This window comes from Bos indicus x Bos taurus, chromosome 26, assembly GCF_003369695.1.
Source record: "Bos indicus x Bos taurus breed Angus x Brahman F1 hybrid chromosome 26, Bos_hybrid_MaternalHap_v2.0, whole genome shotgun sequence".
NCBI lineage: Eukaryota > Metazoa > Chordata > Mammalia > Artiodactyla > Bovidae > Bos > Bos indicus x Bos taurus.
Window position 1 is genome coordinate 2,852,501 of NC_040101.1, and position 12,020 is coordinate 2,864,520.

At 54.4% G+C, this 12,020-nt stretch overlaps 1 protein-coding gene across 8 annotated transcripts in view; it reads left to right on the forward strand.

Annotated features, from left to right (window-relative positions):
• EBF3 (EBF transcription factor 3) overlaps positions 1–7,158 on the forward strand; it is a 118,425-nt gene extending 111,267 nt beyond the window's left edge. For 2 of the 8 annotated variants that reach the window (XM_027528813.1, XM_027528814.1), the window contains exons 13-17: positions 462–639; positions 1,622–1,810; positions 2,193–2,390; positions 3,346–3,458; positions 4,531–7,158. In XM_027528813.1, coding sequence (XP_027384614.1) covers positions 462–639; positions 1,622–1,810; positions 2,193–2,390; positions 3,346–3,458; positions 4,531–4,548 — 696 coding nt within the window. In that variant the 3' untranslated portion in view covers positions 4,549–7,158. The remainder of the gene's footprint in view (positions 1–461; positions 640–1,621; positions 1,811–2,192; positions 2,391–3,345; positions 3,459–4,530) is intronic. The other 6 variants (XM_027528819.1, XM_027528820.1, XM_027528815.1 and 3 more) reach the window with 4 other exon arrangements.
• Positions 7,159–12,020: the final 4,862 nt, after the last annotated feature.

A 12,020-nucleotide genomic window follows, 5' to 3' on the forward strand; every position in this document is an offset into this window, starting at 1 on the left:
GATGGGGCTGGGGGGCCTCTGCCCATTCGGATCCTCACGCCGAGCGCTCAGACAGGAAATGACCAGTCAGTGCTGGGCACCAGAGGCAGGAGGGCTTGTTCCAGGGAAGCCCACCTTACAGTCTGTCCAGTGGACTCTGGGGGCAGACTGGGGCCAGTCCCTCTGGGCGTGGACTTGTTTCTCTGACTCTGAATCCAGGGCCTTTCATGCTGCCTGGCCCGGTGCGTGCCGGGGGCCTTTGGGCTCTGAGAGCAGAAACGGGATGGACGGGGTAGTCAGCCGTTCTCCCAAGGGAGGTTCTTTCCCGTTAAAACGTTCCCTTTTGTTCCAGTCTGGACCGAGGGACAGTGGGACGCTTCCATTGGTTGCCCAGCAAGGCCCGGTGGAGGGGCTGGGGCTGTGCTCCCGGGGTGGGGGCGGGGGCGGCCTGGCCTGGCCGTGACGGGCCCCTCCTGCCCCAGGAGATCATCCTGAAGCGGGCGGCTGACATCGCCGAGGCGTTGTACAGCGTCCCTCGCAACCACAACCAGATCCCCACCCTGGGCAACACCCCCGCGCACACGGGCATGATGGGCGTCAACTCATTCAGCAGCCAGCTAGCGGTCAACGTCTCAGAGACGTCACAAGCCAACGACCAAGGTACGCCGTGCGGGGCCCCCTGCCCTGGATGCCCGGATGGGGTGCCCGCCGGTGCCGGCGGGGTCGGGGGCAGCGCCCCGGGCTCAGCAGCTCCGCTCAGAGAGGCCCCTGGCAGGGGCTGCTCAGACAAGTCAGAAACTGAGGCAGCAGCTGCTGCCACGCAGCTCGCCGGGCTTTGCTAGACGTCTCCTGGGATCGATCCCTAAGTGGCTGTGCTTCCCTGGGGGGCTGGGAGGAGTCAGGATGGCCGTGGCGCAGGGAGCTGGGGACCCTGCCTGGATGCGTTGCACGTGCGGGGATTCGTTCCTGAGCTTGGAAGGAGTTTGTGGAGCAGAGGGCCTGTTCCCCACCTGCACCATATCTGGTTGTGGCCTCTCTAAACTCTGCACGGGCTGTCGTGTCAGAAAAGACCTCCTGACTAGCTGCCTGGCCCGCATTCACCCTCATCCTGGAGGGGCGTGACGGGCCTCTCCTGCCTGAGACGGGAGCGAGGCTTGGGCTCCCCCCGCCTCGCCCCGCCCTCCATGCCGACAGAAATAGCAACCGTAGCCACAGAGACACCAAAACAGCTTTTCCTGGGGAGTTATGGCCACCCATGAGCTCTCCTTGTCAGCCGTGGCATTTGAAGGGCCTGCAGAGGCTGGAAGTTCACCCAGTGTTGGGGTGGGGTGCAGCCTAGGAATCTCGCTGTGGCTAATAGCTTCTAAAGAGAGACATGAAAGCAACCGACAGTTAGATCGAAGTGTGTGCGCGTGTGGGCCGGCTGTTGAGGCTGCTGGAGACGGGCCGGGGCCAGGATGCTCAAGCAGGGCTTGGCGTGACAAAGGTTGTCAGAGCTGGCGAGAGGCGCTGGGGCTGGAGGAACGCGATCGGTTGTTTTGTAGTGGTTGATAGGCGATGGAGGTTTGCGGGGAATGCCCCCCCCCCCCAGTGTCTCTCCCTGATAATAACATTGTTTTTGGCCGGGGGGGGTGTCCAACAGTCGGCTACAGTCGCAACACGAGCAGCGTGTCCCCGCGAGGATACGCGCCGAGCAGTACTCCCCAGCAGTCCAATTACAGCACAGTCAGCACTAGCATGAATGGATACGGAAGTGGCGCCATGGCCAATCTAGGGGTCCCGGGCTCGCCTGGATTTCTTAATGGCTCCTCCGCTAACTCTCCCTACGGCAGTAAGTGTCTGTTTTTGTCACACGTCATCACACAGATTCATATGCGCTGCAGTCACGTGTGTGCGTTGCTTGGGTGTTCTGTGGTGTGAGCTGCTGGAATAAAAGGAAGGGTGGCTCTGGAGGCTGGGCGTCCGCGTGACCGCCGGAAGCCGGCCGGAAGCGGGCCCCGCGCGGTCACACGGCGAAACCCAAACCGAATCGGCACCAAACCGGGGCTGCCCAATTGGAACCCAAAGTCCACACAAGCGTTGATGATGCCTGTTGCCCCGAGAGTGGCCGAGCCAGAGACATCCCGTGCTTGCTCTGTGGCCGGGGCCCAGGCCAGGCCCGGGGCCTCTGTCGTGCGGCCGCGTCGCGTCCTGACATGTCTGCTTTGTTACAGTAGTGCCGTCCAGCCCCACCATGGCAGCCTCTTCGGTCACCCTCCCTTCAAACTGTAGCAGTACACACGGCATTTTCTCATTCTCACCTGCCAATGTCATCTCTGCAGTGAAACAAAAGAGCGCCTTCGCGCCCGTGGTCCGGCCCCAAGCCTCCCCTCCTCCTTCCTGCACCAGCACCAACGGGAACGGACTGCAAGGTGAGGGCGCACGCCGGCCCCCGCTGCGGCCTGGGCAGCCCCCGGGGCCTGGGGGTCTCTCCCTGGGGGCGGGAGCTCTGGCCTGCCCCCCAGCCCGCCTGGGGCCCCTGGCGGGGCAGCCCTGGCCATTGCATGCTCTCCTTTGTCCCCACCAGGCGACACAGCCCCCCAGCCCCCACTGGGTGTGCCTAGGAATGACCCCCGCTTGATCAGCCCCCGCAAGCAGAGGCTTCCTCTTGGTTGATAAAACCCATTTCCCCCTCCTTCCGAGACGACTTCCGTGTCCTCATGGTAAAAGCAGCCCATGCCCGCAGGGAGTGGAAAAACCACAGGGAGTGCAAACAGGCCACGGAGGAGGCCGCGGGGCCCACGTTCTGCCCTGCTGAGCCAGCAGACAGCCCCCCTCGCCCGTGGGACAGCCTCAGGCCTGGGTGGTGGGCCTCGGTGCCGCCTGAAGCCCCCGCCTGACCTGGGCCTGCCCGCGCGGTCCCGAGCCTCGATTCTCAGCCTGGTCTAACGGACCGTGGGGCCCCCGAGGCCGTGCTGTCCTTGGAGACCCGGGGCTGTGCCTGAGCCAGAGCTGGAAGGAGTTGGTCTCTCTGGGTGACTGCTCTCAAAGACTCCAGAGGGAGCAGGGCCCGCCGAAGGGCTGCGGGAGGCCCCGCCTGGCACGGCTGCCTGCAGACGGGGCTGCGCAGTGCCCGCCCAGTGCCGGGGCCCTCTGGGCAGTGGCAGGCGGGGTCGTGTGCGGGCCCCCAGGCCTCTTGAGCTTGCACGCGGCTCCTGGTGAGTGACTGAGGCCCACAGGCCCCAAGATTGAGTGGCCGCCATCTGGCCTCTTTCAGACACGTCCTTTGGTATATGCTCCTCCCGGTGAAATCCAAATCCAGTTACTCCTTTAAAAACAAACTGAACCCATTCAACCAGTATTTACTGAGCGCCTACTATGTGCCAGGCTCTCTGCTGGGTGCTGAGGACGCTACCGTGGAGAAGACAAACTGGCCCTTTTGTGAAGTCGGTGGCATATTTCACTTTGATGAACTAATGCTCAAAAAAGGAACTGGAAAGGTATCCGTGATTTGAAATAATTGTCTGCACCACACCTGTTAGCGTGAGAGGGTCACCCAGCCCCGAAGGGCCGCCAACTGGCCTGTGAGCCGGCCGCGGTCCCCAGAGCACAGGGGCGAAGGGGCAGGTGGCCGGGTGCGTGGCCCTGCCCGCAGTCCACGTGGCGCCAGGGCCCACCGAGCGGTGGCATCGCGTAAGCCGTGTGTACACACACGGGCCTTCCAAACCATGAAGTTGTAACGGTGAGTCGGAGATAAATTAATATTGTTGAAATTAATGAACTGAGAAATTGAAGCTCCCATCACTACATGAACCAAATGTATTAATATGTGATACATAAATTAATGAGAATAATCACTCTTGACAAAAATTAAACAACACTAAAGTTAAAAGGTTTTAAATTACCTTTGCACCAGGAGTTCACTGGGAAGCATCCTTGCACTTGGCATCTCAGCACAAGTTCTCTCTCTGTTCCAAGAAGAGAAGGGACACGCTCCCTACATGTGGAGCCGTGACTTCTGTCTTGTCACGGCCCTTGGGCCCACGATTGCAAACCAGGTGGGCTGTGGTGGCTTTGATCTTGGCCAGCCCGCGACTCACCATTACGATACGGAGCGGTCAGCAGCAGGTCCAGGGCAGGGGCTGAGAGCAGAGGGGAGCCCGAGGCATGCCCAGTCCACGTAGGGAGTGAGAGCGGGGCCCGGGTGCCCCCCGGTCCGAGATCCGGCCACAGCTGGCATCACAGGAGTGGCCCGGTTGGCGCGCCTCTGTTGACAGAGGTGGCCTCGGGGGGCCTGGGCCTCTGTGTGCCGCTGAGGTGTGTGGGCGGCGGCCCCTTCGCACGCAGAAGGCCAGAAGCCTTTCCCTTTGCCACGTGAGGTCTTTGAGGAGAGGAGCCTGGGGGGGAGTCTGTCCCCATGTGCACCCCCACCCCGTGAAGTAGGTGCCCTTAACCGAGCCCACGGCTGGTTAGTGGAGGGCCGTGCAAAGCCACTGTCCCATTGACCAAAGCCCAGGGAGGCCCCCCGCGTCTGGTGAGGGGTGCCCCTGACCTGCCCCCCCTCTCTTGCAGCTATGTCTGGGCTGGTAGTCCCACCCATGTGAGGGGCGCTGTTACCTGCCGCCACGCAGCGTCCAAGGACGGACTTCAGGGGACACGTCAGGACACACGAGGTGCTGACGGGACGGTGTCTTCAGTGCGTCAGCAGCGGCCGAAATGCTACAAGAGACTTTGTTTAAAGATTTTATTTAAACTATTAAGAATCAACATGCAAACAACCTACTCCTTCATGAACAATTCCATTTTACTGACTGAACTTTTCTCATATTTTCACATTTCTCAGTCCTGAAGAATAAGGAGAACAAAGCGACGCCTATTTTGTATAAAGTTTCTGACTCCGTCTTGGCTATGTCTAGTACTTGCTATGTGTTGGGAGAAACTTTGTGAATGCACCATTTTGATGATCATAAAACACTGACGAAAAACGCCTCCAGACATTTTTCAGTACTCATACTTAGATTCACAATGGTTGTGTATCTCTATAATGTGAAATATTTTTTTGTGGTGACAAAAGGGGGCCAAGGAGGTCTGAGCCATCAAACTGGAAGAAAGGAAGACTATATGGTTAGGAGAACTGGGGTGGCGGGGGGGGAGGGAGGGTTTATCATCGCTTAACTTCATCTTAATGAAATGAAACTTTGTAACTTATTGTAGTTAGAAATTGTAACTTTGATATTGAATTCTCTTGCCTTCAACAAGCACACTGACAGAGGAAAAAAAAAAAAAGCTACTGTCTGTTGGTTAAAATATTCCCCACTGCTAGAGCTTCCTGTTAAGCAAGTGTGACCTGCGACATTTTTTTCCACTTTTGCTAGCACTGTATACTATTGCATTCTTAGGCTACTGTGAGGTCCATGTTTCTTGTAACAGAAGTTGTCCTTTTGACTTCTAGATCCTTCTTCCCTGATGTGTTTTGTATGTGGTTATAAAATTGTAGACTTTTGTGATTTTGCCAAAGTTGTAGCTAAATATTTATACACTTGTCTTGAATTTTTTTCAGATCCACTTAAATATTTAGAGAGGAAAAAAAGTTTTATTCCTTATGCGTCTTATAAGGAATAAAATGGTCTCCATTCAACACTTACTTTTCCATGAACACTTGCTGTTGCTAAGGGACTTTATTTTGTAACATATCAATTATAAATATTGTATTTATCGTCGAGATTTTGTACATTGCTTTTCCTGCCGTTTCGGTTCTGTTTCCTTGTCTGTGCTGGTTTTCGATCATGGCCTGGTGTGTGATGCTGGAAGAGCATTCAGCCAAGAACTGTCTGTCTGATCCGTTCTGTTCAGTGAACCAGCGTCCTTGCATTTCATTGTACTTCCAGAATTTGCTATTGTTTAGACTTTGCGTCCTTTTTTTTTTTTTTTTTAATTTTGAGGAAAAGTCAAATTCATTGTTTATTTTTATATTATTTTTTAAGTTATCTGAACAAATACTTTTGAAGAAAAAAAAAAAGTTCGTTGTATAGTCAGAACAAAGCGGTGCCACCCGGCTGTGACAAGTCCCAGTAGACTCCGTGCATGTGGAACGGCCGCGAGGAGGCGACAGCGTTTGGGGCGGCGTCCTTCGTTCATCGTTATTTTTTTTTTTTGTAGAATGTAAAAAGTCATTTTAGCTGCCACCCATGACTTTGCCACATAGCTGAACCGTGTTTACTGGAAAAATTCAGAGGCCTAAAGTTTAAAATAAAATTTACTTCTGATGTTTTAATTAAAACGTTTGCCACATTAACTTCTCCGATGCCTTAAAAGTGGACTTCTTTAAAGAACCTTTGTGCTATCTTCTCACAGGCTAACACCACGATTGTTGATCAAGATTTCATTTGGAGATTCATGGTGACACACACACACACGCACACACACACAAGCACAAGCCCCACGAGCCCGTGTCACCGCTCTCTGCATCTGGGTCTGCTGTGTCCTGCGTCCTCCTGAGCCCACCCCAGACTCAGAGGCCCCAGGGCACCCACAACCACCCCTTGTCCAGAATCCCCTTTTAACAATACCTTTCCTGTGGTCAGACCCCAACAGCCACTGTCTGTACTTTCTGAACTGGAATGACTTCCTGACACTGTCATTAGTGCCAAACCCGCGGTGAGACCAGGAGGGGCGTTTGCTTTTCCCTTTGCGGACACAGCAGAGCCAAACTTTGCAGCAGAAATCAAATCTAAAACAAAAAGGAGGGACTTCTTAAAATTCTCTCGAGAAAGACCAAAACAAAACCATGCCAGACTTAAAAGTGTTCATTTGAGGGACTAAGTGGAAGGATCGGAACATCCCAGAGGCCAACGGTCACGCTCTGGCCCTGTGACCGGCCTGAGGAGTCACCTTGGAACTTACTTGCCTCCATTTTATTTTGTATACGTAAGGGTTTGACCTAAAAACGAGCTCATGTGTACACGTTAGGGACATTTGTGAGTCTGCTCACCCTGTACTTGGTTTGGGTCTTAGAGTACCTAGTCGCCCTCATGGCGTATTCATCTCAAAACCGAGCGCTCCACTAAATGCTAGCTTTTACTGTTGAAGACCCTACAATAAGATTGTTTTATCTGTACATTTTTTTCCAGATATTTAACTGTATAAAAATGTTCATTTTACACGATATTTAATTAAAGTATTTCTTGTCTGTGAATTTCACTTTGGGTAACTCGCTCTGTTTTGATTGTTAGAACGGCTGGTTCAACACGCAGCGCTGACATTGGGTTGGGAGGTCGTTTGCGTACCCTGGATTCCAGAGCGCTCTTGGCCAAGATAAGAACAGGTCGTACAGGAGCCTTCTCCAAGGCTATCTGCCCTCAGACACTCAGGCGAGCTGCACAGAGAGGTTCCTGCAGGGGTGCAGATGGTGCTGGTCCTGGGGCTGGCAGTCTGCAGGCCGCATGCCCCCTGGAACATCTGAGCGTGGCTGGGTGGGACCCAGGGCCATGGCGGCCCATAGATAGCCTCGAGGCTCGCAGGGGCTTGGTCACCCCTGCCCCCAGCCCAAGCCCTCCAACCTCAGCCCCTGCTCCTGAACTGGAGGCCTGGCGGTGGAGAGCCAGGGCTCTGGCCACTCGGGACACGAGCTCCTCTGTCCCTGTCGTCAGGCTGGGACAAGGTCCAGCTCAAGGCGCTGTGGGCAGGCACCAGGGCACCCTGAGCCCTGACTGAGGGGACCAGCACCAAGGCCAGGCCCGTGCCAAGGTGCGGAGACCCTGTGCACTGCCCTGCCGCCAGGCTGCGCGCAGGGGCAGCCAAAGGCGCGGGCGGTGATGAGACGCGTGTCAGCACCGGGGTTCTGATTTTCGCAGCCCTGTTTGGCTCCAGTGCGTCTTGGGTGCCCCGGCTCCATCTCATTCTGCATTTTTCATTTTCTCCTCAATGAAAGGCTGGCTTTGCATGTTTTGGCTTGCAGCTCTCCAACACATACACATAAGTGAGATCCAAATTAGTGCTCACAAATGTCATCTTAATTACTTGTTCTGCCGAGCAAAACAGGGAACAGTTATTCAAAACATAAAGAAACTTGTGAATACTTTTTTTTTTTCCTGTCAATGACAATCAGGTTCCTTTGACTGCGTTCTTGTTTCAGCTTTAAAGAGACAGCAAAGAAGGGGGCTCATGGGGCACAGGCTGCGGGCAGCCCCTCCGCCGTGTGCTGGGGACGACATCACCCCCTGGCTCTGAGCTGGTGCCAGGGATGCCCACTCAGGGGTGGGCTAGGGGCCGCCTCCCGGAGCTGCCTGCTGGGGTCTGGCAACCTGGGCGAGGGAAATTACTTCATGTTTGTGTTCTGAATCCGAACTGAGAGCTGCATTCTCTCCAAATGTGTGCCAATTATTGTCAGGCTGCCTTCCAGGGTCTTCCAAGCTTTTAAAGATTATTCAAAGCACTTGAAATGGGCTTCAATCTAATGCCTCATTTCATTGCATTAAACAGCCTAGTTAATAAAGAATCGATATATTCAAAGGGCAAGGTTATCTTTTGTCTATAAGGGGTGGTGTCATTCTGAACCTTTTATAGTTCAGATGCTGAAAAAGACCTCATGAAATCCATACTCATCAAGCGGGTCAACAGGAGCAATAAAGAGGGCCCTGAAAGGAAGGAACGCCCGCCCGCCTCTAAAACAACTCGGGCCTTATCTCCCCGCTCGGCACCTGAGCAGTCCTCAGAAAATGTCAATTTCTCATCAAGACAAGAGGCTTTGATGATCACTTTTTCCAGAGAATACACACAATTAAGAGGATGTTGGTGGGTGGGGGGCGGCCGCGGCGGCAGTCTGTGGCTCCTTCTGTCCCCACGAGCCGCGCGCTCCCGCCTGGCAGATAATAAGAGCTGTTGATAACTCGAGTGTCAATATGCCCAAGAGCGGGTTTTGAATGTGAGTCCTTGTGCTCCGGGCCCGCCCGGCCGATCCCAGGCCCTGATAACCGCGCAGCTGCCAACGGACACCGGCGGGGGGGCCGCCAGGCCTGGCCCTCACAATTAACGCGACGAGCAATCACACAAAGGGCCGGCGCTTTAGGCGCGCTGAGACAATCCCCGCTTTACCCTTCAAGGGTTCCTTTTATGTTGGAATAAGGTTGCTTTTAATGAAATTTAAACTCATCAGAGGAAATCAAAAACCTCCAATCAGATTACAAATTGATTTTTTGGTCATTTGTCATTCCCAGTGCAGGGCCGTGCGTTTCACAGGGAGTGGCTGCTGATGCGGGGCTGGGGAGCCGCAGGCACACGGGGTAGGCCCCGGGCCTGGGGACGAGTGTTAGCGGCTCCTGACCGGGTGGAATTGGGCCCAGTCTCCCTGCCGTCTGGGTTCGGCCAAGGTGGACCCCCGACAGCAGCAGGTGCCCATCTGCTCAGGAGAGGCTCAACCCAGGGACGCCCATGGTCCTGGGCAGAAGCCACAGTGATTTCCAGGCTCATTCTGAACCTTGCATGGTTCCAGTGCTGAGAAAGACCTAACGGAACCTGTACGTGCAGTACTCACACAGTCCTGACCCCCGCGTGCTCCTGGGGCCACGGTGAGTGCGGGTCCGTCCCCGTCCGGCCCTGTGCTGGCTCTGGACCAGCCCGTGAGGAGCCCCATGCGGCCTGCAAGGCCTGCACCCAAGAGCTTTCCTTACACTGGAGGGTGGAGAGGAAGCATGCCAGGCCATCTAGCCTGGCCCAGACAGCTCACTCCCGGGGAAAGCCTGCCTGGGGGCATGGGGGCTTCACCCAGAGAGCCGTCCACAGCTGCCACCCCGGCCCCCCAGGGCAGCTCCTGTGGCACCGGAAGGACTCTGGGTTTTTCGAGGGGGAGGCAAGGCCACGCTTCCCTTTCTCCCCACTGCTGGCATCAAGGGCACCTGGCTGAGGCTGCAGGGTGCCCCTGGGCATCGGGGACTTCGTGTGGGCCCCGGAAGGATGGGGCCGGGTAGGCACTACTTCAGGAGGGACGTGAACGTCATTTTTGACTCAAGTTCCTCAGAAACCACCTCTTCTAACCCCAGGGGAGCGCAGGTCACCCACACGTGCCCCAGAGGCTCCAGGGACACCTGGCCCTGCTCCTGCCGGTGACCGGGGCTCTTCACTGGGCCTCTTTCTGCTCTCTCGGGTGACAACACTGCAGTCCAGAGAGGGCAGGTGGCCAGCCTGAGGTCACCAGGCTGGAAGGACCAGGGCCAGGTGTTGAACAGTCTCCAATCTCCAAACCCTCCCCTCGACCTCTTTCTGTTGATTTAGGCTGTAGAGACCTTCAGGATTAACAAGAGCGCGTGGTCCTCCGGATGCAGTGAGAACCACCACACTTCTCTTCTGGCCGCATCAGGAGGACATGCGCCTTGGGGGGCCTGGCTCAGCCCGTCACCTGGACAGGCTGTCACACGGAAACCAGCCCATCAGCCAGCGTCTGCTGGGGCCCAGGGCACGACCAGTGTCAATGGCTCATAACCCGAAACTGCGGGCAGAGGCTCAGGCCCTGGGGCCTTCAACACCCAGGAGGCCGCCCAAGCAGGGCTCCCGAGCATGTCATCCCCGCTGTTCTCGGGTCCACGTGTGGACGCCTGGGCACCCCAGGGCCCCTCACCCCCACCCACCACTGTGCTCACAGTGGCTGTGGACCTCCACCCACTCGCCTGGTGGTGGGCATCACTCTTGCTTCAAGGACTGAGCTCGTCACAGCCTCCTCCCACGACCAGCAGGCTGACATGCGTCTGCAGCTACCACGGGAGCCAGAAAGGGTCCTGCAACAAAGGGTTTATATTCTCAATATACAATGAGCTTTTTTGAATCAATAAGACTAGATGGACATTCCAGAGAAAAATGGGCAAATTCAGTCAGCTCATAAGGGAACAAGTGATTAGTAAGTTTGGAAAATATATTCCACCTCACTTAAAAATGCATAGCACATTAAAATAGTGAGATCAACTTTATTTCACCTATTAAATTAGAAAAGATTTCTTTTAAAAGCTAATACTCAGTCCCGTCGATGGAGAAACGGGTATTCTTAGAGTTGTGGAAAGAAAAGTAAACAAGCACAGCCCTTCTAGAAACAAACCTGACATTGTATCAAGAGATTTGACAACGTTCGAATCTTTGACCCACTAATTTCCACGGCTAGGAATCAATCCTAAGGAAATTAGCAGAGATAAGATAGGATTTTAAGTGCAAGACTGCTCACTGGTGTATTTATTAAACAAAAAACTGGAAAGAACCCAAAAATCTAAAAATAGGAATTCTTAGTTGAATTACGGTGTGGCCATATAATGTAATACTGTATATTCTATTCAGCTATTAAGATCATGTTTTTGAAGTATATTTAATGAAATGGTAAATACTAAAACATAAAATTAAGTTGAGCAAGCATATAATGTGGTGTATATAACAATTCAAATTTGTAAATTTCTATGTAGCGAGAAGGAAACACACATATATGTAGGAAAACTACTAGAATTACAGCAATAGCGGGCACATTGGGAGGTGAACATGCACACGTGACATGCATGCTTTCCAAGTTTCTGCCAGACATGCGGGGTCCCACAGGAAATGTGTGCTGCCCAGGGTCCCGGGGAGGCAGGGGCCCCCGTCTGGAGCCGAGCCGGTCGTCCTGGACAGAGGCCAGAGGAGTGGGGTTGCTGGAGCTGCACGGCCAACATGGAGGCGGGGACCAGAGACCCGGAAGCAGGCCCCGCCAGGAGCGCAGGCTGGGGGAGGGGCACGGAGGCGGAGCCTGTGGCTGCAGGTTCAAGGGCCCTGGGGCTGAGGGAGGCCCCACCAAGCCCAGCTGGACACCCTCCCTGGCTTTCCCAGCATCCTCCAGGGCCCGATACCAACTTCCCTTTGACTTGAACTTCCTCGGAGGAACTTCTGCTGTTTGTAACCAAAGAATTACTGACCAAATTAGGGAGAAACATTATTTTCAAACTAGTATTATAAAACATCCAAAAGAACTTTCAAAGTATTTACTTTGATAAATGAAATTTAGCAAGACTGATGAACACAAGGTCAATTTACAATTATGTTTCTATAACAATGAT